General features: G+C 37.7%; 1 protein-coding gene across 1 annotated transcript; it reads right to left on the minus strand.

Moving 5' to 3' along the window:
- Nucleotides 1-4,108: 4,108 nt before the first annotated feature.
- On the minus strand, nucleotides 4,109-23,447 carry BLOC1S5 (biogenesis of lysosomal organelles complex 1 subunit 5). The gene is made up of 5 exons (XM_074899654.1): nucleotides 23,268-23,447; nucleotides 21,943-22,025; nucleotides 19,356-19,485; nucleotides 15,134-15,192; nucleotides 4,109-6,204 (listed from the first exon to the last, which is right to left on the minus strand). The coding sequence occupies exons 1-5, from the start codon at nucleotides 23,377-23,379 to the stop codon at nucleotides 6,025-6,027; spliced, it is 564 nt and encodes a 187-aa protein (XP_074755755.1). The 5' UTR covers nucleotides 23,380-23,447; the 3' UTR covers nucleotides 4,109-6,024.
- Between the last annotated feature and the right edge of the window lie 1,872 nt (nucleotides 23,448-25,319).

Below are 25,319 nucleotides of genomic sequence, written 5' to 3' on the forward strand. Positions count from 1 at the left end.
GGACTTGCATTCTCTAAAAACAAACTGAAGACAGATTTTGCATTCTGTGATGCTGTGGTGATGGTGACTGCCACCTCAGTGACAAATACCAACCACCACTGTACAGCAACCTGATGGAGTGGGCTGCATTATCCATTTCCTCCCTACTTCAACATCTGGCTAAGAAACAAAAGGTCAATAATTAAACAGTTTTATTACATAAAATTCTATCTGTTCATGGATGTTTTAGAGGAAATTGTATTTGCTGTACCACCTGCAAGTCACAGACAGCTGCAAGAAAACTTCAAGACACATACATTCTGGTCATCCCACATTTTTTTAATGGATATATATATATATATATATATATATGGTTTTTTTCAATCAGAAGTGGCAGCCTGTGTTTTGGTCCACTTTCCCTGGAAATATGGATATGCAAGAAGCCTTACACAAAGTGAGAGAAAGATGCTGTCCTACACTAGGTATCTGTGCAGCATTTGTATTCTGTACTTAAGGTGTCCCCCAGACAATTAATTCAACACATTTGCTTAATATAATGAGCGCCTCCAAACTTGCTCAGGACACAAACATCAGTGTCCTACTAGTCCGAGTGCTTCCTGATTCCAGAAAATTTTTCCAACGTTGCGATGTATGGTGAGCTGCTCGTTCTGAAAAAAATTTTGAACCATTTAAACTTTGATATTTTAAAGGATAATTCCTTCTTAGGATTCCAAATGCTAATTAGTTGTGTGAAATAAAACTGTTAACTAGGTGTACTACTGTAATTCTACTGTAGAATTTCTAACATTTTAGTAAACATTTTCTAAATTATGCTCAATTTTCTTTCAAATCAGTACACTGGAGCACATTGGAAGGATGCACAGTATTTCCTATTTTATGTAATTCAGCTTAGAAGCTTTCTAGGTGACATAGTAAATATTGGACAGATTTAGAGCCATCTGGAGAGGGGATTTTCAGGAACCGGAATTTATTTAATGAGGGCTAAAAACATCTGGAAAGGACAAACTTGGGTCCACTCATAAAGGACTTCCTATGACCTCAAGCAATCCGGAACTAAATTTCCCGAAGCTGAAGCTACTGAAAAGTGCTGTGCATATTCTAGAACACATTACAGCAAGAGGCATTTTTGCATATCCTAGTTTGGGAGAGCACTGGCTAGGGACTACCAACAAGCTATGCAAAGCAGCCTTGAAAATTTGTATTACTACTAACTCAGAGACAACGAAAAACGCTTATCCAAGTCCTGTAGTATTTGCTGAGACAAAAACAAAGGCTATTTTTCTCCAGATTACAGAATATAGGGACCATAAATCATGAAATGCTGGATGAATTTATAGATTATGTCCATCTAAAAAAATCAGTAATGATTAACAAACAAAAACCTCAAACAGTGCTTTGTTTCTCACTAAATTCCATTGCATCAAGTTAAATACAGTGTCCGCTAAAAACCCAATAATACTCCATTGCAGGTATCCTTGTAGCTACCCAGAAAGTCATTAGTGGAGAAGACTGAGGAAATGTAAGGCTTTATTTCAAATCACAGTTTTAAAATAGAGTATTATACATCCTTCTGTGCAATGGTCCTGAAAATTCATATCTAAAGAGTCAGCTTTTTCACCATCTATAAAATGATGTTAAATAAAATTCTGAATCATTCAGATTTTGATTTGGCCCAGATAAAGCATTTAAGAAAGCAATCTAAAACCTAGGTGGATAGCTCTACTAGATTCCTAGTTAGGAAGCACAAATCTGAGCCCGATTTTCAAAGCTACAGCTTCAAGCCCTAGCATGGCTTCTGCAAGCTTCTCTTCTTTCTAATGGTCACCATTATCTTGAGTAAATTTGTTCCTAACTTTGCTTATTACTATACAAAAAACCACAACGGTCCTGCACGCAATACAATACACTCTTCAGAACTGGAAGGTGCATACATGGAGTAACGTATTTATAAAAGATTTCTTTCAACCCTTATAAAACTCTCTTTGTTAATTACCCAAAGCAGATTTAAGCATTTTTGACTTCTCCCTTCTCTTTTAAATGTCTGTTATTTGGAATTTCTGAATAATCTTATGACTATGAAAGTTGTGTTATTCATTAAAATCCTACTACAGCAGCTGCAATCCCATATTCCTGCAGATTCTGCTGTATCTTGACACACAGACCATAAGCTAGACCAACAAGCACTGAGTGTACTACATCTTTATTACTTGAGAAGTTGATTTAATTATAAACAAGTAAAATAATCGGCCCGTTTAAAAGTGTGTGGTATAACTTTGTTCACAAAATTTTTTGCAAAAGTCTCCAATTCTTTATTATGGCACAGTCTCTACCAATAACCATAAACTTTTGTCTCAAACCTCTAGAAAACCTGACCCACTAATCTGAACAGCAGTGTAAGAATTAAGCATTTGAAGGTTTTAATCTCTGACATTGAGTCTAACTTCAGATTATAATAAATCTTAATTAGAAAGCATAAGTATTGTGAACAACATTGTTCAGATCAGCACACGTTATAAAAATAATTTTAAGAGGTACCTGTTGTAAGCTTTTTTGGGGACAAATGGGGCAATATGCTGCTGATAAGTAGTGCCATTTTTTATATAAAAGCATGTGGTTTCATATACAAAAAACTGTTACAACTGAACATTACATTCTATACCTCGTTAAAACAGTCTTTCTAATTTTCCTTCTAGGGCTTGCACTGACACCTACTGGGGAATACTTGTAAATCTCAAAATCTATAGCCTTGGGACATAGGAAGCTTTTCAACTCAGGAGTGAACTATACAGGATTCAATTTTTGGCTGATTATGACATGTACTTGATACTTTGACTACTGAAAAAAAACCCAGTTTTTGAGGAAAGATTTAACAAGCCATAAATTGAAATATCAGACAAGATGAAATGTTCCAGCTGTAATTATGGAATTTTTCTATAAGAAGTATTACCTAGTCTTAGCATAGAAAGAAGCAGAGTAAGAGCAGATAAATCATCTCTCTCTCTCTCTCCTTCCTAAGATTAAAAAAATGTGATAGGCCTTAGATATAAAACATTCCAAAGAGAACAGCACATAAGTTCATTAACAAGGCAGTTAAAACCAAAACAAACCCTTAATTATTTCTTCAGTTCCTCAGTTTGTTATTACTCCTAAATATAGCAGCAGCAGGAGATGCTTTCATACAGCAGTTTCAAGGCAGATACCAGTTTCTTGCTATGTATGCTTTAGAACAGAAAGACTAAGAAAATATTCCAGTGACATGACTTCCAAACCAACTTCCAGTTACAAAGAACAGTTAAACCAACAGTTCAGTGTAAAAAACAGTGCTAATAGTGAAGCAAAATGTTATCTGTCTGGTACAAAGACAGACTGCAAAACTCACCAACCATACTAGGAGTTCACTTAAGCGTTGAGGACCCTTTCCAGATTCTATTGGAATCCAGTACAAATTTCTAGTGAGTTTAACAAGGATTAAATGAATTATCAAGCTTTTTAAAACTATGAAATTCAGTCATGTAAATATTGCAAGTATAAGGTAAAACACTTCCTTCATGCACCAGTGACATAAAACTAAAGCTGTTAGTTTTTCTGTTTCTCCCAAATGGTAAAGATTACCAAATAACAAGAATTTGAATCTTACAGAGTCCCACTGTGGAGAACTACTGTGTCCAGACAGACCACAGTCCCACCTTGCAAAAAACCTGCTGAAGATAGGAACCTTTTTTATGTCAGATGTGTTCTGAGATAAAGTTGGACACATCAGGTTTGCAGATTTTTATTATTTTTTAAGCATTTGGACAGAAAAAATAGGTTTTCCTGTAAATGTTGGCAAGTTGCTTCGAAGACAATTAAGCTTTTCCAAGCACCTCAAAACCTACAGAATATCATATATAAAAAAAGTGGAAGTTACTGAATAATTCATCAGCAGATAGTTTTCAGGTAGTACCCACAATGAGTAAGAGTGGGCCAACAGGCAGATATGGACTATGAAGAAAAAAAAGTGTTTTCAAATGATCTTCGGCATGAAAATATCTGTATCATTCTAAAAGGGGAATACATTTTCAGAGTTAGCATTTAGAAGCTTTTCAAAGAATCAGGAGCACACATCCCAGAAGATTTTGGAAATACTACTTTATTTTCCAGTGAATTATCTAACTTGCAATACTGTATCATTGCTTAAGAGCCCTCAAATTGACAAAATACTAAAATCTACAGCTCCAGTGCAGTAAATTAGATATCTAAATCTTAATAAAAATTATCAGTGCAAATATAAAAGTGAGTCCAGTATGCAGTTAAATGCATTTTGTTATAAAGATGTTTGAACTTTGAGCACATATACATCAAATAATCTAGTAAGAGAAGCCATTTTCAGTCTGTGCTCAAAACAATCAAAACTATTTCACACCCAATTCTGAAGACAGGCAAGAACTAACTTTTTTCTTTTTAAATTAAAGTCTGCACTTAGTTACAACATTCATCACGGGTACATAAGCTGAAAAATATTACAGAGATCACCTTCTACTCAAATAAGGGTTGTTCTAAAAAAGGCTTTCCTATTTTTCATGTGTGGGTTACTTACTTCTGAGATATCTATTTTTTTTCCATCCACAACAGAGAATTAGCAACATTCCAGCATGCCCCAGTGTCAGGAAGTCCTCTTTTCAGTCCAGATACACCACAATGATTGATGAAGCTGTTGGGGCTACAGTAGCAGGCAGAGCAGCTTGGCAGGAATTCAGTGTTATTGAAAGAAATCTCAAATACTTATTCCATCTCCTCTACTAACTTTAATCACACTATCAACATGCTGCCAGGAACGGAGCCTTGACACCAAGCCATAAACTTACACAAGCAACCACTGTTGGCATATTACTGTTGCAATACAGGTAAAGGGTAAATTCTGTTTGTTTTTACCTGTTTCCATTCTATATTGGAGAGCAGCTAAATTATGAAAGATATTTCCTGTACTAATGGTTAGTTTGCAGCAAATTTCATTAAGGTACTATGTCTCTTTTTGCTTGGTTAATGAACTGATTAAATTAACTTCTTCAGTTACACTTCTGTTAACTACAAGTTTCAAATAAAAGAAAGCAATACAGGGGTTTCACATATCCTGTAAGAGTAACAGTTAGCAAGAAAGCAGATCAGTACTACTGGTGTTTTACCACTATCTGCTTCTTTGTCATGCTGACGAAGAAACAAAAATCTTTTCTCAATTGCTTTATAAAGTTCTAACAAGCTTATTCCAAGTAAACCAACAGCATGTCAGATATTTAAGGTAAATACTGTACTAGCTACTAAGCTAATGCAAAGACCAATATGCTTCTCATGATTACTTTTGAGCTTGTTTTGGCTTTGCTTAGCATAGTAAAAAGAGAGGCCTGAGACATTTAGAGAGACAAAATGAATTGTCCAAGCTCACTTAGCTATTTTTATGTTAGCAAAACCTCATTTAAACCTCAACTCTATATCATAATACTGAACATACAACCCAAAAGTTGCAATTACAAGTGGAGATCTTTCATTGTTAAAGCTTTGAAGTAAAATATTCTGTAAAAAAGGCTGTTTTTCCTGAAATCCATGAACAGGATTTATGGTTTTCCCTGTGAATTCTCAGCTAACTATGGCTGGAACCTATTACACCTACTTTTTGGGAAAGGGCTGTGGCTGCACACTGGGAGTGTTAGTGTTACATTAGACTCCGTTTTCCCAAATGATACGATACTCTCTGCAGATGGGCGAAAATTCCAGTTTGCAACTCCCTGAGCTGATGTAGTCACACAACATAGTTTCCAGTTCCACCTTCCAACAAACAAAGAAATACTGGCATTCCACCTGCCCTGAACAAAAGAAGCATAGATAGGCACTTAAGTTGAAAGTATGCAAACCTCTTCTTCCCATACCAAACCTGTAGAGCAAATTGTCATTTTTTTCCTTCTGTATTTCAGCTTTCCAAAAGAATCTAACTTTTAAGTCAGAAGCAACTGAGTATTGGCACAAACTCAGCATTATTAAAAAAGAAAGGTCTTAAAAAGAAACATATTTGGCCAGTTCCTTCTCCATCTCAGAATACTGCTCCTTGAGGCGCTCCATAGCTTTTCTGTGCTCTTCGTCCACCTCTGCTTGTTTGTTTTCTTGTTCCTTCATGAATTCCTCCCAGTGGGCTATGCGCTTCTCTTCACGAGCCATCAGCTTGTCTGCCTGAAGCTGAGATGAGGAAAAGGTGAAGTTCTAACAAATCATTAAAACAGAGCGTTTAATGAGAGCTACATAATGTTCAAGTATCAGAGAAACTGGACTTTTACTTCAGTAAAGTGAAACTTGCAAGAAAACATACGAAAAGGTGAAACTGAAAACATGTATACTTATAAATTAGTCAACTATACTTTATTTTTATAGTCAATCCAAAACAAATGGTAAAATGTCTATGATACTGTTAATGTGATAGCATTAGCAACAATAGCTTTTCTATGCTACAGTCTGGTGGAAAATAATTACATAAATGGAAAGACACTTGGAAGTTACCAGCTTGTCTAGTTCACTTCTGTTAGTTTCTAAAGATTGTTGCATTATTTGCTCCTCTAATTACTGACAATGTAAGTAGAAGTACTTTAAGCAGCTGATATAAATCTTTATTATCTCACAAAGATTTTATTTTAAAAGGAACTTCTGATTTTAAGACCATACAGTATTCACTGCTTTTAGCCCCTTAGTTATAAGGAAAAAAACCCATTTCATTCAACAAATGAACACTGCCTTCCCCTCCACCCCCATCCTTCTTCTTTTCCTGTGTTCACACATAAAGAAGCTGCCTACTGACATGAACGGATTCGGGGAGTCCACTGTTCTGCAAGTAACCAGAAGAGAAATAATTTAAATGAAATGCATCTGATTTTTGATTAAGTGGTCTTAAAGAACCAACAATCTTTATCTAGTACAACAAGTACAGGCAGACCCATGTTATATGTGATACAGACTAAAAGTGCACTGGAAGCATTGCTGTGTCTGAGTTATGAAAAAACCACTAGGCCCACTATATTTCATATTCGTGAGTGCTAGCCAAAATTTTAGAGAATTATGTATGACTATTATTTAGGTACATACGCATTATCAGAGATTAAAGGATCTACATCAACACTCAAGATAACGTTTCAGATTTTATGTCAAATATGTGTAAATAGAATGATTCTGTGTTTCACAACAAACTATGCTATATGTTAGCCAATCCTGCAACATATTGCTCCTCTTTTCTTGACATTTGCTATTTTCCCCTTGAATGTCTGATTTGTTGAAACAGAAGTATTTTCCACATTCCTGAATACCTTTTTAAAGCTAGAAACAAACCACATTCCTATTTTAACACAATGCTTAGGTTCAGCATAGTCATCAGATAATAGTCTTGATGAAAAGCCTCTAATACAAAAAGGAAAGAGTGAAATATAACAACATAGACAATGTTTTGAAACTGGCAGTTAGTGTTTCTGCTTTAGCCAGTTAGCTCTCACTGATTAATGTCTTCCTTTATAAACAAGTCATTTTTCCCCTCATACTTTCATACTGCTTGGCTTCTGGTAAGTCCGATTCCTTTCACTCTCTTATCTTGAAAAAAACCTAACAACCCCCAAAATAAAAAAAGATATCTAGATATCTATAGAGAGAGATCATACACACATCCAACATGCATGTCAAAGTAAGACGTACTTCTGTGGATTGCTTGCAGACAGTATTAACAGTACAGCCTCTTTATATCATAGATGCTGAAGTCACAATAATCTAGGCAGTTGTGCTTATATTTGCTCCATTTTCTAGCAAGAGAGAGGATTAATCCTTTTCTCTTTTTCTCCTTTTTAATAATGTATCAGCAATGACTGTTTTCTACGTAATGGTACTTTTGTGTAGGAATAAATACTATCATACAGCTTCAATAGAAATCTGGCATTTTTGTCAGCTAAAGGCATTGGGAACCCATTTACGTATTCTTCAGCACTCTGTATGCATCGTTCTTCAAGATTACACATGTTGGGTTAAATACACTGGTTTTGCCATGCAGCATTTTACATACATTGTAACAACATTATGCCAAGTTCCATTTTGTTTGTAACAGATGCAATATCAGCTACTAACAAAATACACCAGTGTATAGTTTGACTACTACACTACTTCATATTTAACAGGTTTTGAAACAATTAGTGCATCACACACTTTTTGAGAGGATTACACAGCACCTACCCAAACCACACTTCAGCTAGTCTAACCCATGCTCCTCACATAAATAGTTTGCAAGGTACATGAAACTCATGTTGCTACTTTCTATTTTCACTTTCCACCGCACCACTTCTATCCAAGGATATAAAACAATTTACCTGGCAAAACAACCTATGAAATTTCTAGAACATGAGATAGCAAAATTTACTTTATCAAAAATCTGTGGTCTAACTACTTTCTTCTCTCAAAACCCCTCTTGGATTCCCCTGTTCAATCATTCTTTAGCTTGTTCTGACACAAGAGAGGTGACATTGGGAAAAAAAAAGGCTATCAGCAGCCTAATCTATGCCTGAATAAAAATTTAAACAGTTGAGTACTGAGAAGCAATTGCTGTAAGTACTTATTCTTTAAATAAATAAACGCAAGCAGCATTCAGCTGAAATAGTAACTAATTTTTAGATTAAGATTTATGCTGGAAATAAAGTAACTCCAAAATAATTGCAACTTGCACCTTTAACAAAGTAAAAAGTTGTGGATATGTATAAACACTCTAGAAAAATAGAAAAGTAAAATGAAGCTATGCTAGAGCAAGCAAGAACGACAAATACCAAGTAAAAGACACCAAGGACTTCAATACGGTTTTCACTCTCCCACCCTGGTAACGATTTTGAAAAATCCCACTGTAGAAGTTCAGTGCACACCTTGAGCTCTCCTTCCTAGAAAACTAATTCAAACCCAACTCTTCTCAGAAGCACCTTCAGATTATTAACACTTACAGCTGCTGAGTGGATATGTTGTGTGGGAGACAGTCATAATCTTGAAACCAGTATTCCTACTCCTACCAGATGAATAGCAGCGTCAACAGCAAAAATAACAAAATGTGATTCCTAATGGATGCATTGCCTTAAGATACTGATCTTTCAACGAAAGCATACGCTGCAACATAAACTTGCTCCATACCCAACTGCAAGACCCAAGCTGCAACAGACACCATCCCTGATGCCTAAGGTACTAAATGGCTTCCTTCCCTCATCCAAGCCTTCTCTGCTGTCTCCTAACAGCTGCTACCATGGTACAGCCTTTCACTTCACAGAACATCACTAACAGTCTCTTAAGGACCCAGGCTCCCATGCAGGACATCAACACCTAGCGCTCCAGCCACAAAAAAATTTGGTTTCTCAGCACAGAAAGATGACTTTCACACTGCAGCTCTGTAAGTACCCTTCAGGTTTGCCCTATATTGTGCTTTCTTACCATGATGCTCTTCACTCCTACCACATCCTCTTCATATCCAGTGCTATTAACTTCACTGTGTTAATCAATTGACCATAATACACAGGAGGAAAAACTAATGAAATCAAGACACTATGCAAAAAATACTGTGCCCTAACTCTAACTGTAGCACTGCTAGGAAGCACAGAGGTCCATATAGGTAGATGAATAATCCCTCTTGTTAAATATGCCACTAACAGTCATGAAAAATCTTTAAAATGCAAAGTTTTGCAACATGTATACACATCTTGGCATGGATTTGTATTGGTTAGGTCAAAAGTCACTCTCAAAAAACAAACAGTTGCCGGAAGGCAGCATATTTACGTATATTAGTGATCTGTAAAGATAATACTGACTGAATTTTATACTATCAATTAGTAATTTGCAAATATATAGATTTGCAATAAGTTTGTTTTCCAGAAAACATTACACCTAGAATTTGATAGTGTGCTTGGCAAATTAATTTCCAGAGTGATTTTGTAAAAGTGAGAAAAATGTCTTCATTTTAAGATAAGAGAACTTCAGGCTATATTCTATCAATTTCTTACTTAGAAAGCTTTCCAATGTCATACTACATTTCTCATTCCTGAAAGCCTGACTACTTAAAATTGAAGAAATAACCTCAATCAATTTAATATAAATTCGTGTTATCATCTTAAAGTGTCAGTATCCCTACTTATGAAGAATTAATTCATTGCACATTTAAATTCCTGCCAAGTAGAACAGAGCACACGAACATCATTTAGGAGAAGCAATCTGTGAAATAAGTCCCTCCTCTTGCTAAATATCAACTGCAAATTGAAACAAAAAGTTAAGGCCCTAGGTTATCTCATACAGCTTGCTGACGCAGTATCGCAACAGCAAGAAGAATGATCAGTCTCTAGAGATCTGTATGACCTCAGTGCTGCTGATATACATAAAACTCCAATGTTCCTTTGCAAGTTAAAAATGAGTTGTCACGACTACAATAACTGTTAGTAATTTACACTCCAGCTTTTGCATGTTCTCAGCAATTTTGTATCCAGGAAATGTTTAGCAGCATTCTAAGCAATCTCAAACATGTTGCCATGTCTCAGTGGTTTAGGTTTAAAAAAAAAACCCCAAATTCAATAAGAGAATAAATATAGTCAAATGAATTACCAGTCCTCCAAAATTGTAATCTGGACATACAAGGTAATAAAGATGGCCATATGAGAGTAGTCCATGTTTTGATAGAGATGGGTGATAAAATAGCTTTTTACTTAAAAAAAAAAGTCTAATCCACATATCCCAACTCACAAGACAGTCTTGGTATTACAGAGCTACAGATTATTGTGGGATCAATCTCTGCAGCTTCCCTAACCTGATGTATTCCCTGGGCAAGCAAAAAAGAGAGAATTGAAAACCTTTTGCTTATAGCATTTATCCTGATAGTGGAGACCGATTTCCAGTTCCTTATACATTGTTTAAGTCCTAGATAACTGATGTCAATAACTATCTTCCATATTAAAACAGATTATTATTCTTACACGCTTTTTTTAGTCAGCTGTTTCAAAGGAATACAGAACGGATGCACAGCCTTTATCTGCTTGGTTATTGTGTAAAGAGTAACCACTGACATTTCTATATATATACACATATATTTATAAATCTGAATTCATCGAGTCAATGACTCATGACAATTATCTTAACTTCCAAGTCAAACAATAACCCAAAGACCTTGAGTAGCTGGGCCCCTGTAGGTGACATATGACATATTAAGGGACTAAGAACTTGAAATTGCCTTTGCATACTGACGGTCAGCTAGGAAGCACTTTGGTCTTATCACAAAATTATAATGTGCATTCTGAATAAATACATATCCATATTTCATGAAGGTAGAAGAATTTTTTTTTCCTGAGGTCCATAAACCACTTGCAGTAGTAAGAAATAACTTCCGATCTGTTAAAATTAGTATTTTTTTTACTGTCATGAAGGAGGAAATAATGCCTGCACATTTGAGAACGTAGGCACAGTTGCATGAGAATGTAGTCCCTTTTTCTCCTTTAAAAAAAAAAAAATTGGAAGAATAGTAACTCAGTGTTAATTTTAATTATTTTTAAACCTGTAACGTTGCAACCAACCCAACTACGTAAAAGATAAACTGAAATAAATTCTGGCCCATGAACAGGCAGCAAAACAAAATGAAATAAAGATTTACAAAACTCTCAAATCACTGAAAACTTCTCATTGCAAATTCTGGATTACTGGTAATGATTAAAAAAACAGATACAGACACCTTGGTTTTTAGGTTTCATTCTTTTGCTTCCAGGGCTGCCAACTGGAGAAACTGTGACTTGTAAACTAAGAAAACATCAAAGAACAGCACATACAAACATGAAAATCAGTATACTTTTGTAGAACAACTTTTCATAGCATAGCCTAATTAATTCCTACCTTTTGTGATTTCAAGTGTTAAACAATCTATAAAATAACTACAGCCTAAACTCACAAGTAAAAAAACCAACAAAAGAGAAAGAACACAAGGCCCTTCAGCGAGACTTCATTATAAATTAGAAAACAGCACCTAATAAACACAACACAGCCACCTCAGAAAACATGTAAGTTTCCCCTGTTCTCCTCATCCAGTCAAGAAGTGTCTACAAAGTTGTTTTGGCATTTAATTGTACAAACATACCAGTACATGATAACAAAACAGAAGGCAATATTATGATACCACATTCGGGCTTCAGAACACCACATTTTGTTCTTAGACAAAACATCATGACCTTTGCAGCATGGGAAAATTGCCATATGAACTAAAGCATGCAGACAGATGTACCTGAGCCAAGAGAAGCCTTAGGCAGTTCATGGTATTGGTACAATACTTCGACAGGAACCAAAGAGTCACCATAATTAGCTATAAATTGTAATGTGTTAAGCATTAGACAATCCAACATTTCCTGCCATGCTGTAGATTTCTATTTGAATCAAAGGATCATTTAACTGTCGGCAACAGTATATTATGCTTTATACTTCTACTGTCTGTGTCACCAACTGGCACTTACTATCATCTGCTGCAAAGAAAAAAAAATTTTTACCCCACCTGAAAATACCTATGAGGTAGTACAAATGGTATTTCTCCATGACTGTTAATTTGGTAAAATTTGGATAGATTTTTTTTTTTTTGTTGGTTTAATCAGAGAATCTTCTCCTCACCCTCTTACACTCTTAGAGTTCCAGCTCTATCCTATAAAGTTTCCAGCTCCAGAACACACTGATAAAGCTTTTTCCTGACTTTGTCTGCTGGTTATCCATTCTTTCAGCATTCCTCTTCTCCGAAGAGTCTGTCAGCTGTTCTGCTAGAAGTGTCTTCTGTCACCCAACAGAACATAAGTCACAGCAAGCTGTTAATCTTCACTTTTCATATGTAACCTGAATACTTGGCTTCAATTTATGTCTCTCAGTATAACTTCATAAATACAAGGGCTTGGGAAACTCAATCTAAGCTTAGAATCTGCTCTATGTTTGTAACAATGCCTACTACTTTTATTATAGGATGTTTACCACTAAAGTTGGAAGATTTTCAGATTTCATATTCATATAAAAAGTTAAAAATACTTTTAAGTTTCATAATTTGGTTTAGATATAAACCAAAGCTCATCTAAATTACAAACATAGCTGCTGCCTTATTAATTCCTGTTCTGGGAATTCCCTTTGGTATGTTAGCAAATTTGCATATTTTGGCAGTGACGTCTTTCATATTCCTTTTGTATCAACACCTACGTTCAGACATTAGTTATTTGGAAAAAATCTAATCTGATTATGAAACCGTTTTTTCACTCAATAGTGCACAATGATTGAGCTTGAAAGACTAGTAAAGCCTTCTTATATACTGTACTGACTCTCATGAGTTGGTTGCATTTGTTCCTATCCTCATCTTACTGTCATTAGCTATGCAAAAAATTAGCATTTTCAAGACCATAAACTTTTTCAGTAAACTTTGTTTTTTGTATTTCTTGAGCTATTTTTTCTGAAAGAAAAAAATCCAAACAAAAACACATCAGAGAAGCCCAAACCAAAAAAATCCACTATTTGAGGCAGACAGACTCTTTGAGAAATGTTACTATACCAGTTCATGCTACAAGAAATTAAAAGATAAGACCATAATGGGAAGTGTTAGGTAGCCTCCAATATAAGCATTCCATAAATGCTTCTTTCAATGACAGTCCTGTAATCACGAATCACTTTACACCTTAAGTGAGAATGTGATAGGGACAACATCATTTCCCTTTTGTTACTTGGCTGATACCAGTAGCTGGAAGGAATTGCACAAAAAGATAATTAGTAAAGCAAATAATTTTAAAATTCATTCTATCCAGCAGAAAATGAATTAATTTCACTGAGGGCTGCTAACACTAATCACTTGACACTAGAACCTACCAAATCCCCCTTATCTTTTCAGAACACATGATTTCAGAAAGAAAAGCAAGGAAATAGTATTTCTCCTCAATGACAACTTTTATCGATAATTTAAAAAAGGTTACCTCTCTTACTACCCACATTCGGAAAGTTTCAAGCCAAAAAGTCTTACTATACAAGCTTCAAGGAGACGCTACAAATCCTGAATAGCTATTAGTATTCCTCCACTGCATATGAAAAAAAAAAAAAAAAAAGAGTGGAAACATACAGCTAATATTTTTAAAAAGAACAGTTACTATTCTTGAGTGTTCATTTTATAAGTTACAAATTTTTTATTAAAGTTTTACTTCAAACAAACAGTACCAGAACTGTAAGAATTTCCAACTTAACCAGTATCTACACTAGTGTTAGACACAAGCAAACTTTGTCAAGGTTCAGCAGTGTGCTGTTCACACAGTACCAGTATTCAGCTGGAACTGGACTGCCCATCTTCATCGATTACAAAAAGGAAAGAAAAACACGCCTATCAGCTTACATAAATCAATGCAGAGCCTGTTTTGCATGATGGTCATCACAGAAATGTCTTCAGTTCTTCTGAACTAAATGATTATAAATAACATTTTGCAAGTAAAAAGATAAAACAGGAACACAATCATGAAGGAGTAATGAGAAACGTGAAACTAATTTCTAGTGTAATTTTCCAAATTTTAGATTCAGAGCACATGTATTTCAAATGAGCAAAGTGTAGCCAACTGAAAAGATTCCAATGATTCGCATGTTCCTATAATGTAGCCCTTCATTAAATAACCCATCCACAAGCGAAAAACACACTTCCTTTTCAAGAAGCAATATATATAATATGGTCAATGTTCTGAGCTAACTAGGAAAGATTTACATTTCCATTCTGGTAGGTTAGTAGGTGTTTTTTGTTCCACAGAAAAATAATTTTTTTTACATTTAAACTTTCCCTCTATGTGACAAATAATATAGTCTGAGCTAGGAGGGAAAATAAAGCAAAGGAAATAAAAAAAAATTAGTTTCCATATATCAGGAGATTGTAGGAAGAGGCAGTGATCCATTAACTTTGCAGTAGAGACCATATATACAGCTGCAGTGTTTTCTAAGTGCAGAAATCACCCCAAAAGTTTTACTGCAAGTCTGTAACATATAGAAAAATATGCTTTTAAGTGTTGCTATACTGAAGGCAGATAAACTTGCTGTAGAAGCACAAGACTCTGAGATCACATTATAAAAATCTACCCATCCATCCATCCTTTACCTTCCTCTCTCCATGCTCCCTCTCTTGGAGTCTACGGAACATATCATTGGCAGCTTGCACTGAAACAACAAATTGCAGTAGATCAATCTGCTGTTCTAAATCAAAGAAACTCACCTAAAAGGGATTTAAAAGACATGAGGCTGTTGCAAGTCAAAGATTATATTCCACTGTGTCACTTTACTCTGCATGAAAAAGATTTGCCAGTACTTGCAGAAAATGCTTTACAATGGTAACTGTATGTAGGCATATCACCAAGTTCAACCCTTGCATGTTCCAGAAGCCAGGAAGAGAAAGGCAGCTAGGTCTTCTTGTGCCCGTACTCCTTAGTGTTGCTGATGAGCTAGAGTGCACTACTCAGCACCACAGAAGGCATCAAAAAACCTCTCAAATCAGTGAGTTGAAACAGGTGACCAAGCTCTATGTTTTAATTGGCTTTTTTTATTCCTTATTTTTTCCCCATCAAATGTAAAAAGTGATTTAGTATAAACAAGCTACATGGAGAACATCTTTACGTTGGAGCCAGCCTCTTCTCTCTTGAGACTAAGCCTAGGAAAACTTCTCAGTGGAAACAGAAACCGTATTCCTATGCAGTTTTTTTCCCTAACTTATTTAACAATTAATTAATGCAGAATTAAATAAACTAATTTCCCCAAAGCAGTTAGTTCTCCTACTAACATATTCTACTATTGAGAAATACCTGACTTACCATCTTAACACAGGTGACTTCTCACACCAGGAGGCAGGGTCCTGCCCCCCTGAGGATTTTCAGTTACAGAACAGGTTCACTGCACTTTCAGCTAATGAGGAGCTAGGAGCACCATGAATGGGAGTGGTGGCTAAGCCAGAGCCTCTCAGGACCATCAGAAGACAGTGGCAAGGGACAGTTGTGGCAGACTTCCTACAGCAGGGGACAGAAGCTCCCTGCCTGTCGATATGTTTTGTTATCTAGAGAGGTTACTGAGTCTCAGACTATTACCCCTGATGCTCTTTCAAGTAGACAGCAGTAGTACCGCAGGGGTGACCTGAGAAATACCAGGAATGACTACAGAGATCTGGGAACACTGATCAAAGGCATGGGGATCCAGGTAATGTTCTTTTCAACCTTCCTAGTGAGGTGGACTTGATGGAATTTTAACAGCTGGTTGCACAGTTGGCGTTGGCAGTATGGTTTCAGTTTCTACATCCATGAGACCCATTCTGAGCATCAACACCCACTTGGAAGAGATGGGATCCACCTGACTACACAGGGCAAAAGTATGTTTGCCAACAGGCCAGCCAACCTGGCAGGGACAGCTTTAAACTAGAAATGATAAGCGAGGGAGTGTTTCCTAAAAAAAAAAAAAGTAAAGAAGTTTGGGATAGGGTAGGCAAACCAAGGGTCTGAGATGATGGTAACAGAAGGGACATAGCACCCTTTTCAAGGATCATCTCCTCCAAGTTCAAGAAAGGTCCATCCCAACAAGTAGGAAAACAAGCAGGAGGCCTGTATGGATGAGCAAGGGGCTCCTAATTGAATTCAGACTTAAAAGGGGAAGGGTATAGGAGGTGGAAGCAGGAGCAGGTGACCCAGGAGGAGTATAGAGTTGCTATGTGATGTGACAGGCTTAGGAAAGTCAAAGCTGATCCAGAGTTGAATGTGGCGAGGGGTGCAAAGGGCAACAAGAAAGGATTCTGCAAGTACATAAACAGCAAGAGAAAAACTAAGGAAAATGTAGACCCTCTAATGAATGGGGCAGGAGAGCTGACAACAATGAACATAGGAAAGGCCAAGGTACTCATTGCCTTCACTGACTTAGTCTTTACCATAAATACCAGCCTTCAGGGATCCCAGGCCCCTGAGACCAGAGGGAAAGTTGAGCAAAGATGACTTACCCTCTGTGGAGGAGGACCAGGTTAGGGAGCACTTAAACAAACTGGAAATATATCGAGTCCACGGGGCCTGATAGGTTGTGTCCACAAGTGCTGAGGGAGCTGGCTGATGCCACTGCGAGACCACTCTCTCTCTTTCAAAGGTCACTGCGATTGGGACAGGTTCCTTAAGACTGGATTCCTATCTTCAAGGGCAAGAAGGAAGATCCAGAGAACTACTGACCAGTCAGCCCCACCTCAATCTCAGGAAAGGTGATGGAAAAAGTCCTCCTGGAAGCATTTCCAAACACATGAAGAACAAGAAGGTGACTGGGAGTAGTCAGCATGAATTTAGGAATGGGAAATCATCCTTAACTGTCCTAATAGCCTTTTATAATGCAGCAGCTAGCTAGGCAGATAGGGGGAAAGCAGGTGATGTTGTTTACCTCAGCTTCAGGAAGGCTTTTAACACTGTCTCCCATAACGTCCTCATAGACAAGCTAACAAAGTACAGGCTAGGTAACTGGACAGTGAGGTGGACTGAAAACTGACTGAACAGCCAGGTCCAGAGTCTGAGATCAGCAGCACAAAGTCAAGTGGGTGGCAAGTCACTAGTGGTTCATGCCAGGGGTCAGCACTTCATCTGATACTGTTTAACATCTTTGTCAGTGACACAGATGCTGGAGCAGAGAGCACCCCCAGCAAGTCTGCAGAAGACACAAAACCAGGAGGAGTGGCTGAAAGAATACTGTTGTGCTGCCATTCAGAGGGACCTTGAGCAACTGCCGAATTGGGCTGAGAAGAATCTTATGAAGTTCAACACAGGGAAATGACAAGTCCTGCATCTGGGGATGAATAATCCCAGGCAGCAATACACACTGAAGACCAAAACACATGCTGCACCTGTGGTAGTCTGTGCACTTCTGGGCTTGCCAGTAAATGAAAGAGATGGACTTATTGGAGCAAATCCAGTGCATGGCTACAAAGACAACCAAGGGACTGGAGCATCTTTCACATGAGGAGAGGCTGAGAGACCTGGGACTGTTCAGTGTGGAGAAAAGGCAACCCAGGGGGGACCTCATCAATGTAAATAAATATCTGATTGGAGGGAGTGATGATGAGGGAGCCAGACTCTTCTCTATAGTGCTCACTGCCAGGACAAGAGGCAGTGAGCACAAAATGAAACACAAGAGATTCCATCTGAACACAAGAAACCACTTTTTTTCCTGTGAGCATGGTCAAACACTAGCACAGGTTGCCCAGAGAGGTTTCAGACTATCCACCTGTAGAGACATTTGAAATCCAGCTGAACACAGCCCTGGACAACTGGCTCTAGCTGCCCCTGCTTGAGCAGGGAGGTTGGACAAAACAACTTCCAGAGGTCCCTTCCCATCTCAACCACTCTGTCATTCTATTACTAATGATGTATGGCACAGGTGACCATTAGAAAGTCAGGGAATAATATCAAAGGTTCACCCCATTTAGAAGGTATTAGAAGACATGCTGTATTTCAATGACTAAATTTTACATTTCAGATATTTTCCAGCAATCATTTTGTGTGTATGGCATCATCTACCATTTGTTATTCTGCATATGTCAGATGACATGTAAGTTGTATGAAATTAAATGCTTATACAATATGCTATACATAAAATATAACACACCCCACACTGGCATGTTTCAACTGCATAAATCTGGCAGCTAGAACTATATAGTTGCACTCCCTTGAAATATCTTTTTGAGAAGCTATCCTGCTGAATAAGAAAAAAAAAGATACTGAAAAATTAGTACAACAAATTTTAAAATTTCTTTTAAAATCTGAGCAATAAAAAAATATATCAGGTGGTTATAATGATGTATCTAGGATTCACATACAACAGCTATTATTCCTACCCTGTTAGTGACTAAAGAGAGTAATAATAGCACATTTCATAGCTATACAGCAGCAAGTTTTGTTTTAAATCATAGGGGGCAGTATTATGCTTTTCCATGGGAAAATTAAGAAACTGGAAGGTCACACCATAGCATGGTTGCAACAAACCAGAAAACTGAAATTTTGCCCATGGCTTTAGCCAACACAGAGCATTATCCTGTTTTTAAGTGAGTAGCAAAAGATTGAGCTGAAATAGCTTCTACTTAAATAAGCAAAAATCTTTAATGTAACCTTAGCAAGAGCTGCGTTGGCTGGACCAATGAATATAAAAAAATGTCCCTGTTTCCATTTTAAAATTTCACAGAAATGAGAGCAAAGCACATATATGGTAGAAAATCTATCCAAGGACAGGGATTTTTCCACAAATCATATTTTGAATCCAAACTATTTAAATTATTCCTCAAACGATGCAACAAGGGAAATAAGAAGCAACATGCTTACATCTCTTGAATGCTTCATTCAAATTATCATGCATTGCCTGCTCACACTTAGGAAGAACATGTTCATTCGTTTCAAAGATTGTGTTCTTTAGATTTTCAAGTACTCGTAGTTCTCGGAGGCCACGTTTTTCCTGACAAAAGAATATAAAAGAAAATGAGTGGCTAACAAGGAATTCCATTTTTCAAAATAAGATGGTTTCCCAGTTGATAAACTAATAGCTTTATCTCAAAGACTATACCATTGTCTATTAAAGAGAAACTCTACTTATTTAGCACAACTGATAAAATTAGTTTTGTGGGGGAAAAAAACCCACCAAAACCAAAGACAGTAATGCTCCATTCTTCATATTAAAATACAGAAATACTTTGAATGACCATTCTGGCCCTTGTGAGAAAAGTTAGTATTTACTAATGAAAACATTGTGTGGAAAATGTGTTGTTATGTATAGATTATTTACAGCATACCAAAAACAACAGAGAGAAACACAGCTTGAAAGCATTCCATTTCTGTAACTCTGTTGTTACAGAGCAATAACATAGCAGTGATTCTGCTTGCTTGATGTCTGACCATCCAGATTTAGCATGGTACAAGATTAAAACAATGAAAGCAAGATCATTTTTACTGAAGTAAAGCAATAAAGTCAAGACTAAAAAATAACATAACACAGCTGACTAAAAAGGCAGCCCTTCTTCTGGCTCACTGCTGATCATGACTAATTACAAGAACAACACGCTCTTGCTTTATTGTTTACATTAAAAAAAAAAGTATCAGTTTTTCTGAAGCCACAGCACTACTTCCACTCTGAATTTCACTTGCACTTTCCTTTAAATAATGAAAAGGATTCTGCGATCTGCTCCAGACTGCTGCCTGCCTCTTTCCTACTTTCCTCTCTTCAGAGTTACAAGTTGCACACAAGCATTCCTGCACTGAAAGTTGTGAATCATAAAGTAGTTCTAGATAATCAAAAATTCCTGTATTGCATGAAGTGGGCAACTGGATCACCATACCTATTTCAGACAGAAGCTTCAAAACTTCAGAAAGAGAGGAGGCACAAGCAAGTAAAGCTGCTTAATTAAACGGGCTCCAGACTTACTGAATGCAAATCTACATTCTTTACACACTAAATGCTAATCATTGAAAGAAGCAACATATAGAATCATAGAATGGTTTGGGTTGGAAGGGACCTAGCTGCAACCCCCCTGCCATGGGCAGGGACACTTTCCACTAGACCAGGCTTCTCAAAGACCTGTCCAGGCTGGCCTTCCTTTTGTCATCCTATTTGTGCACCTTTCTGACCCCTACTTCCCTCTAAAGAAAAAAATGTAACAGCAAACAGAATTATCTACTTTAACCCAGATCCTAGCATAAGCAAGCTTTAGTTTTGTAATATTCTTTTCAGAAATATAGGAAAACTGCTTCCATATGCCCTACTAAAAAAAAATATATATCTGATATCTCTAAGTTGGAAACAAGTGCAATTTTTGGAAGAAATTGTAAGTTGCAAAAATGTAAATAATCATCTGCTTTTCTATTTTTCCCTATAAGTATAAACCAGTTATTAAATTTCAAGAAAAGATACAAGAATATATTAAATTTGTCTAAGAAATAGAACAAAACTTTGGGTGCAATAAGAGAAATATATGAACTATAATTATAAAGATGAGTTCTAATTTTGTAACTGAATTTAAAGTTTTCCTTCTAACGAAAAACCATGTAAAACTATTTACTGTATGCTATAACTTATTTAAGGAAGGCAAAGAAAATAAATAATTCCTTATGATTCTCAAGCCCATACAATACAGATCTAATATGAGTTTAGTTCACATATCTATTTTGCTAAACCAGTACAGAGGCAAATTAGACCTGCTCGAAATATTAGCTACAAATGGAGTGCAAGAAGACATTTTAATGTCATTTTTTTAAAAAAATAGCTCTTCATACTAGAAGTTTGAGGTATAACTGTATTTTCAGGACTAATTTTAAGATTTTAAATTCCAAATTCTGCAAGAATTAAAATCTACTCATAAAGAGCCTTTTGTTGACACAAGATTCTCTTATACTTACCTAAACTTCTGCTGCCATCTTGTGGCAAGTCTTCCAAGGAAATTTGTATATAAACACTTCTACACCTTCAGTACTTTAATATTACTTTCTTTCATGCAACAAAAATTAAAGCAAAATTAAATCATAACTGTACTAGCTGAATCTAGCTAAGGCATAAAGCAATTTCTTAATCACATGGAAACCTATGCTGGCCAACAATATTCTCCTTGAATCCACCAGACTTCTCTCAGATATTAGGACTACATTGTTCTTCTATATCAATATTCCTGTCATTTTTATTTTTTTTTTAACAGGAAAAATATTTACGCCCCTTTCAAATTTTTTTAAATAAAAAGACCTAAAATACTGCCTTGTTTACTAAAGATGCAGACATATACTATAGATGTGTTAAATTATCTGGGGCAAGATGTCAGGTCTTTCTAAAGAAAATTACATGCATATTATAATCTCTAGAAAGATGCTAATACTGTTTAAAGTCTCAGACTTTGAAGATTACAACACCCAATAAGATACAAATACTTACTTCAAATTCTTTAACAAAGTAACGTATTTCTCCCTGAATTACTGGTCTGTGATCCAGTAGTCTTGAATAGATTTCCCCAACATCTAGAAGATTAATGAAAGTCAGATTTTCAGTTTCTCTCTCACACTTCATACTAGGCTACACAACATAAGGTAGCACAGCCTACTTCAATGCAAGAAGGACTACGGCTCACCGAATACATACAAAATCAAAAGAACACCAGAAAAATACTTGTTGGCTATCCTATCTATTCAGCGAACCACCAACTTAGATAAAATGCAATGAATCACTATTCCAGATGCCACAGACACCTTTCTGTGAAGGTGAACGTTCTCCTCTGTCTCCCAGCACCCTCTGTTTTAAACCTCCTCCTCAGGACAGCTTCCAGATGTGACTGTTAATGGTGGTAAAAGAGCAGAACTAGACGCTGCAGCCCAACAGGGATTCACAGCTTAAGCTGTGAGAGCTTTTTGCAGCAAGAGACAAGAGGAAAGCTCACTACAAAGGAAAACTGTCAGCATTTTCTTGTATTCCAGGGCCAAAGACTTAGAACTTTGTCTTGAAGAAGAGTATTTACAACATAAATATGTATGAAAAATAGGCTTGGCTGTCATACATGAAAAAAAGTGCTCATTAAATTTAAAAGCACTCCGATAGCATAGCAAATAAAGACTATTTCAAGAAGCAGACAGTGTTGTGCCATAAACACTTCAAACTGATGCTGAAGTGACATGGCTATCTAAAGAGCCCTACTTTTTCCTCCTGCCCCTCCGTGGCTCTCCCTCTCTCCTGTACCCACGTGTGTTTGCTCAACACCCCGAATCCCACCCCACTCGAAAAAAAGTGCAGAGCTTTCAAATTTGAGCAATGATACGATTGCGGTAAATAAAGCACAGGCTAAACCACTTTCCAGTTCAAACGCTTCCGTGTGCGAATTCACTAGGACAAAACGCGGGTGCTTGGGTGAACAAAAGACCTTCCCAGGAAAGTCGGTGGCGGTGGCAGGGACGCGGCGGCGGACTCGGCTCCCCCAGATAACACCACACAGTTTCAAACTCCGGGAGAGGAAAGCCAGGAGAGCCTCCCGGGCGCTCAGCTCCAAACCTCGGGACGCTTCGTGGAAGGAACCGCAGCAGGCTGGGCAGCGGCCCAAGGGACCCTTAACGCCTCATCCTCCTCCACCGCCGCAGGGACACTCCGCCCCGCTCAAGGGCCGCGCTCCCCACCAGGCCCCGCGGCCCCCCACCCCGCCTGTCTCCGCTGCGCGCAGCGGGCTCGGCCACCACGGGCACCCAGTACCGCGCCGGCCCGGTCCCGCTCCTTACCCTTTATGATGGGCTGAATCGGGGACCCGGCGACGAGCGCCTCCCGCTTCCTGTCGCTGGGCAGCGGGGCCGCCCCGCTCCGGCCGGGGGACGCGGGGCCACTCCCGCTCATGGCGCTCGGCGCCCCGCTCCGGCGGCGGCGGCGCCCCGCGGGCAGCACAACCCGGCCCGGCCCTGCCCCGAGCGCTGAACTTCCGCCTCGCCCCGGCGCCTCCCTGTGAGGTCATCACCGCGCGCCGCCCCGTGGCGGGCCGGGGGGCAGCGCCGGCCTCCTGCCGCCACCGGGCCGGTGCCGCCCGCTGATCCCCCCTCGGCTGCGCTGAGATTCTTACAAGGGAAGGAAGGTGCCTCCACCTCAGGGGCCCTGTGCGGCCCGGCCCGGCCGCGGCTGCCCCCTCCTGGCCTGGGCGTCAGGGACATCTCCAGCGCAGAGCCCGGCACCGGGCTTTCTCTGGGCCCAGCGGCCTGCATTTCTGAAAACAAACCGACCAACCAAACCAATCAAAATCCGCAAAAAAAACCCAACCCGGTACTTGTCTGTTTGTTGGTTTTTGTTTTAGGAGAAGGGATATGCATTCAGATGAAACGGTTTGCTTCTAGGTGAAGCGAACATGAGTAACAACTGTTGGACATGTGGGCTACAAAAATTTAAGAGCAGCAACCGATTTTACAAAAAGCAAAAAATGACATAAAATCCTTATATATTTCTTTTAAAACCATTTAAGAGTGTGAGGATATTTTCAGCATACTTACCCCCTTAACAAATGGCAGTATATTAACTTTCTCCCAGGACTTCCTTTTTCATGCTACCTATATAGACTAAATAACTTTTAGAAAGCTTGATCCTATTTAGGTAACTGCATTTACAGCTTGGGGTTTTTTTTACACATCTCTCTTATTTGCAATACATACCACACTGCTCAGTGTTTTTCTCCAGTCAGTGAAGGAAAGACTGGACCACAAATTCTGCTACAGCTGCTGCAACCTTCAGTGTCCGGATACGGAATACCTGAAAGGAGCCAGTTTAGCTGGAACAATTACTGTTTTATTAGTAGAAAACAGAAGCAGAATATATTTATTTGTTAGAAATTAGCTCTGCCCATGTTCTACGCTGTATAGTTTTTATAAATAGGAACAATTGCCTGGCTGAGGAAAAAAAACGCAGACTTCTTTTGCTGTGGTGTGAAGCTATTGCAACAGACACAAAAAATGATCCTATTCTATTTCCCATTATCAAAGCTCAGAAATTGCTCATTGAAATCACTATAATTTTTTGATAATACATATGATCATCTAAATTCATTAAAAATGAATGAATTGGTTTTGCTGAAACATTTTCCCCCCAAATCAGTCAAAATATGGTTAGATCTTTAAATAATAAAATGAATCTTACATCACAATTTCAACCAACATTATTATTAAATTCAGCACAAATATATAATCTAAAATAGTTTTTCACTCCTTCACTGTTACAGTCTGTATATATTACATTAAATAGGTAATTAGCAGAGGTAAGAACTATTATTAAAAAATACTGTTCCCTTTCACATATCTTTTTTTCCCTCAAAGTAACCATCTCTTGCAACCTATAGATCAGTATTTATATTTTTCCACTTGGATCCAAAGCACGTAAGCACTTGACAATCACGAGTAAATTACACTAGTGCTCATATATTAATAATATCTGTAGGATATTCCAGCTGGCATGATGATCACTCATAATTACGGGTAAAATTGTTCAAATGTTAATTTTATCTCTTTCCAGTCTAGCTGCCATCCTTTCCTAGTCTCTCTCAAACAAGTTATTTCCCCCTCTAAGCCCTATGCTCCAGCTATTTTTTTTATTTGACAAGGAGGAAATTCTGTAGTTAAAGGGGTTTAAAATTACTAGGAAAGAATTTTTACATCATGAGTAATGTCAGGCTTGGAATTACGGGACTGCAACAAGAGCAAATCCAGTCACAGGTAAGTGCATCAGTTTATAGGACTACTGTCCTGAAACCATTTCATCTCTTTGTTTGAATACTTTTTTTAAAGAATATGCTTTAGTTG

Source organism: Athene noctua, chromosome 2 (genome assembly GCF_965140245.1).
Source record: "Athene noctua chromosome 2, bAthNoc1.hap1.1, whole genome shotgun sequence".
NCBI lineage: Eukaryota > Metazoa > Chordata > Aves > Strigiformes > Strigidae > Athene > Athene noctua.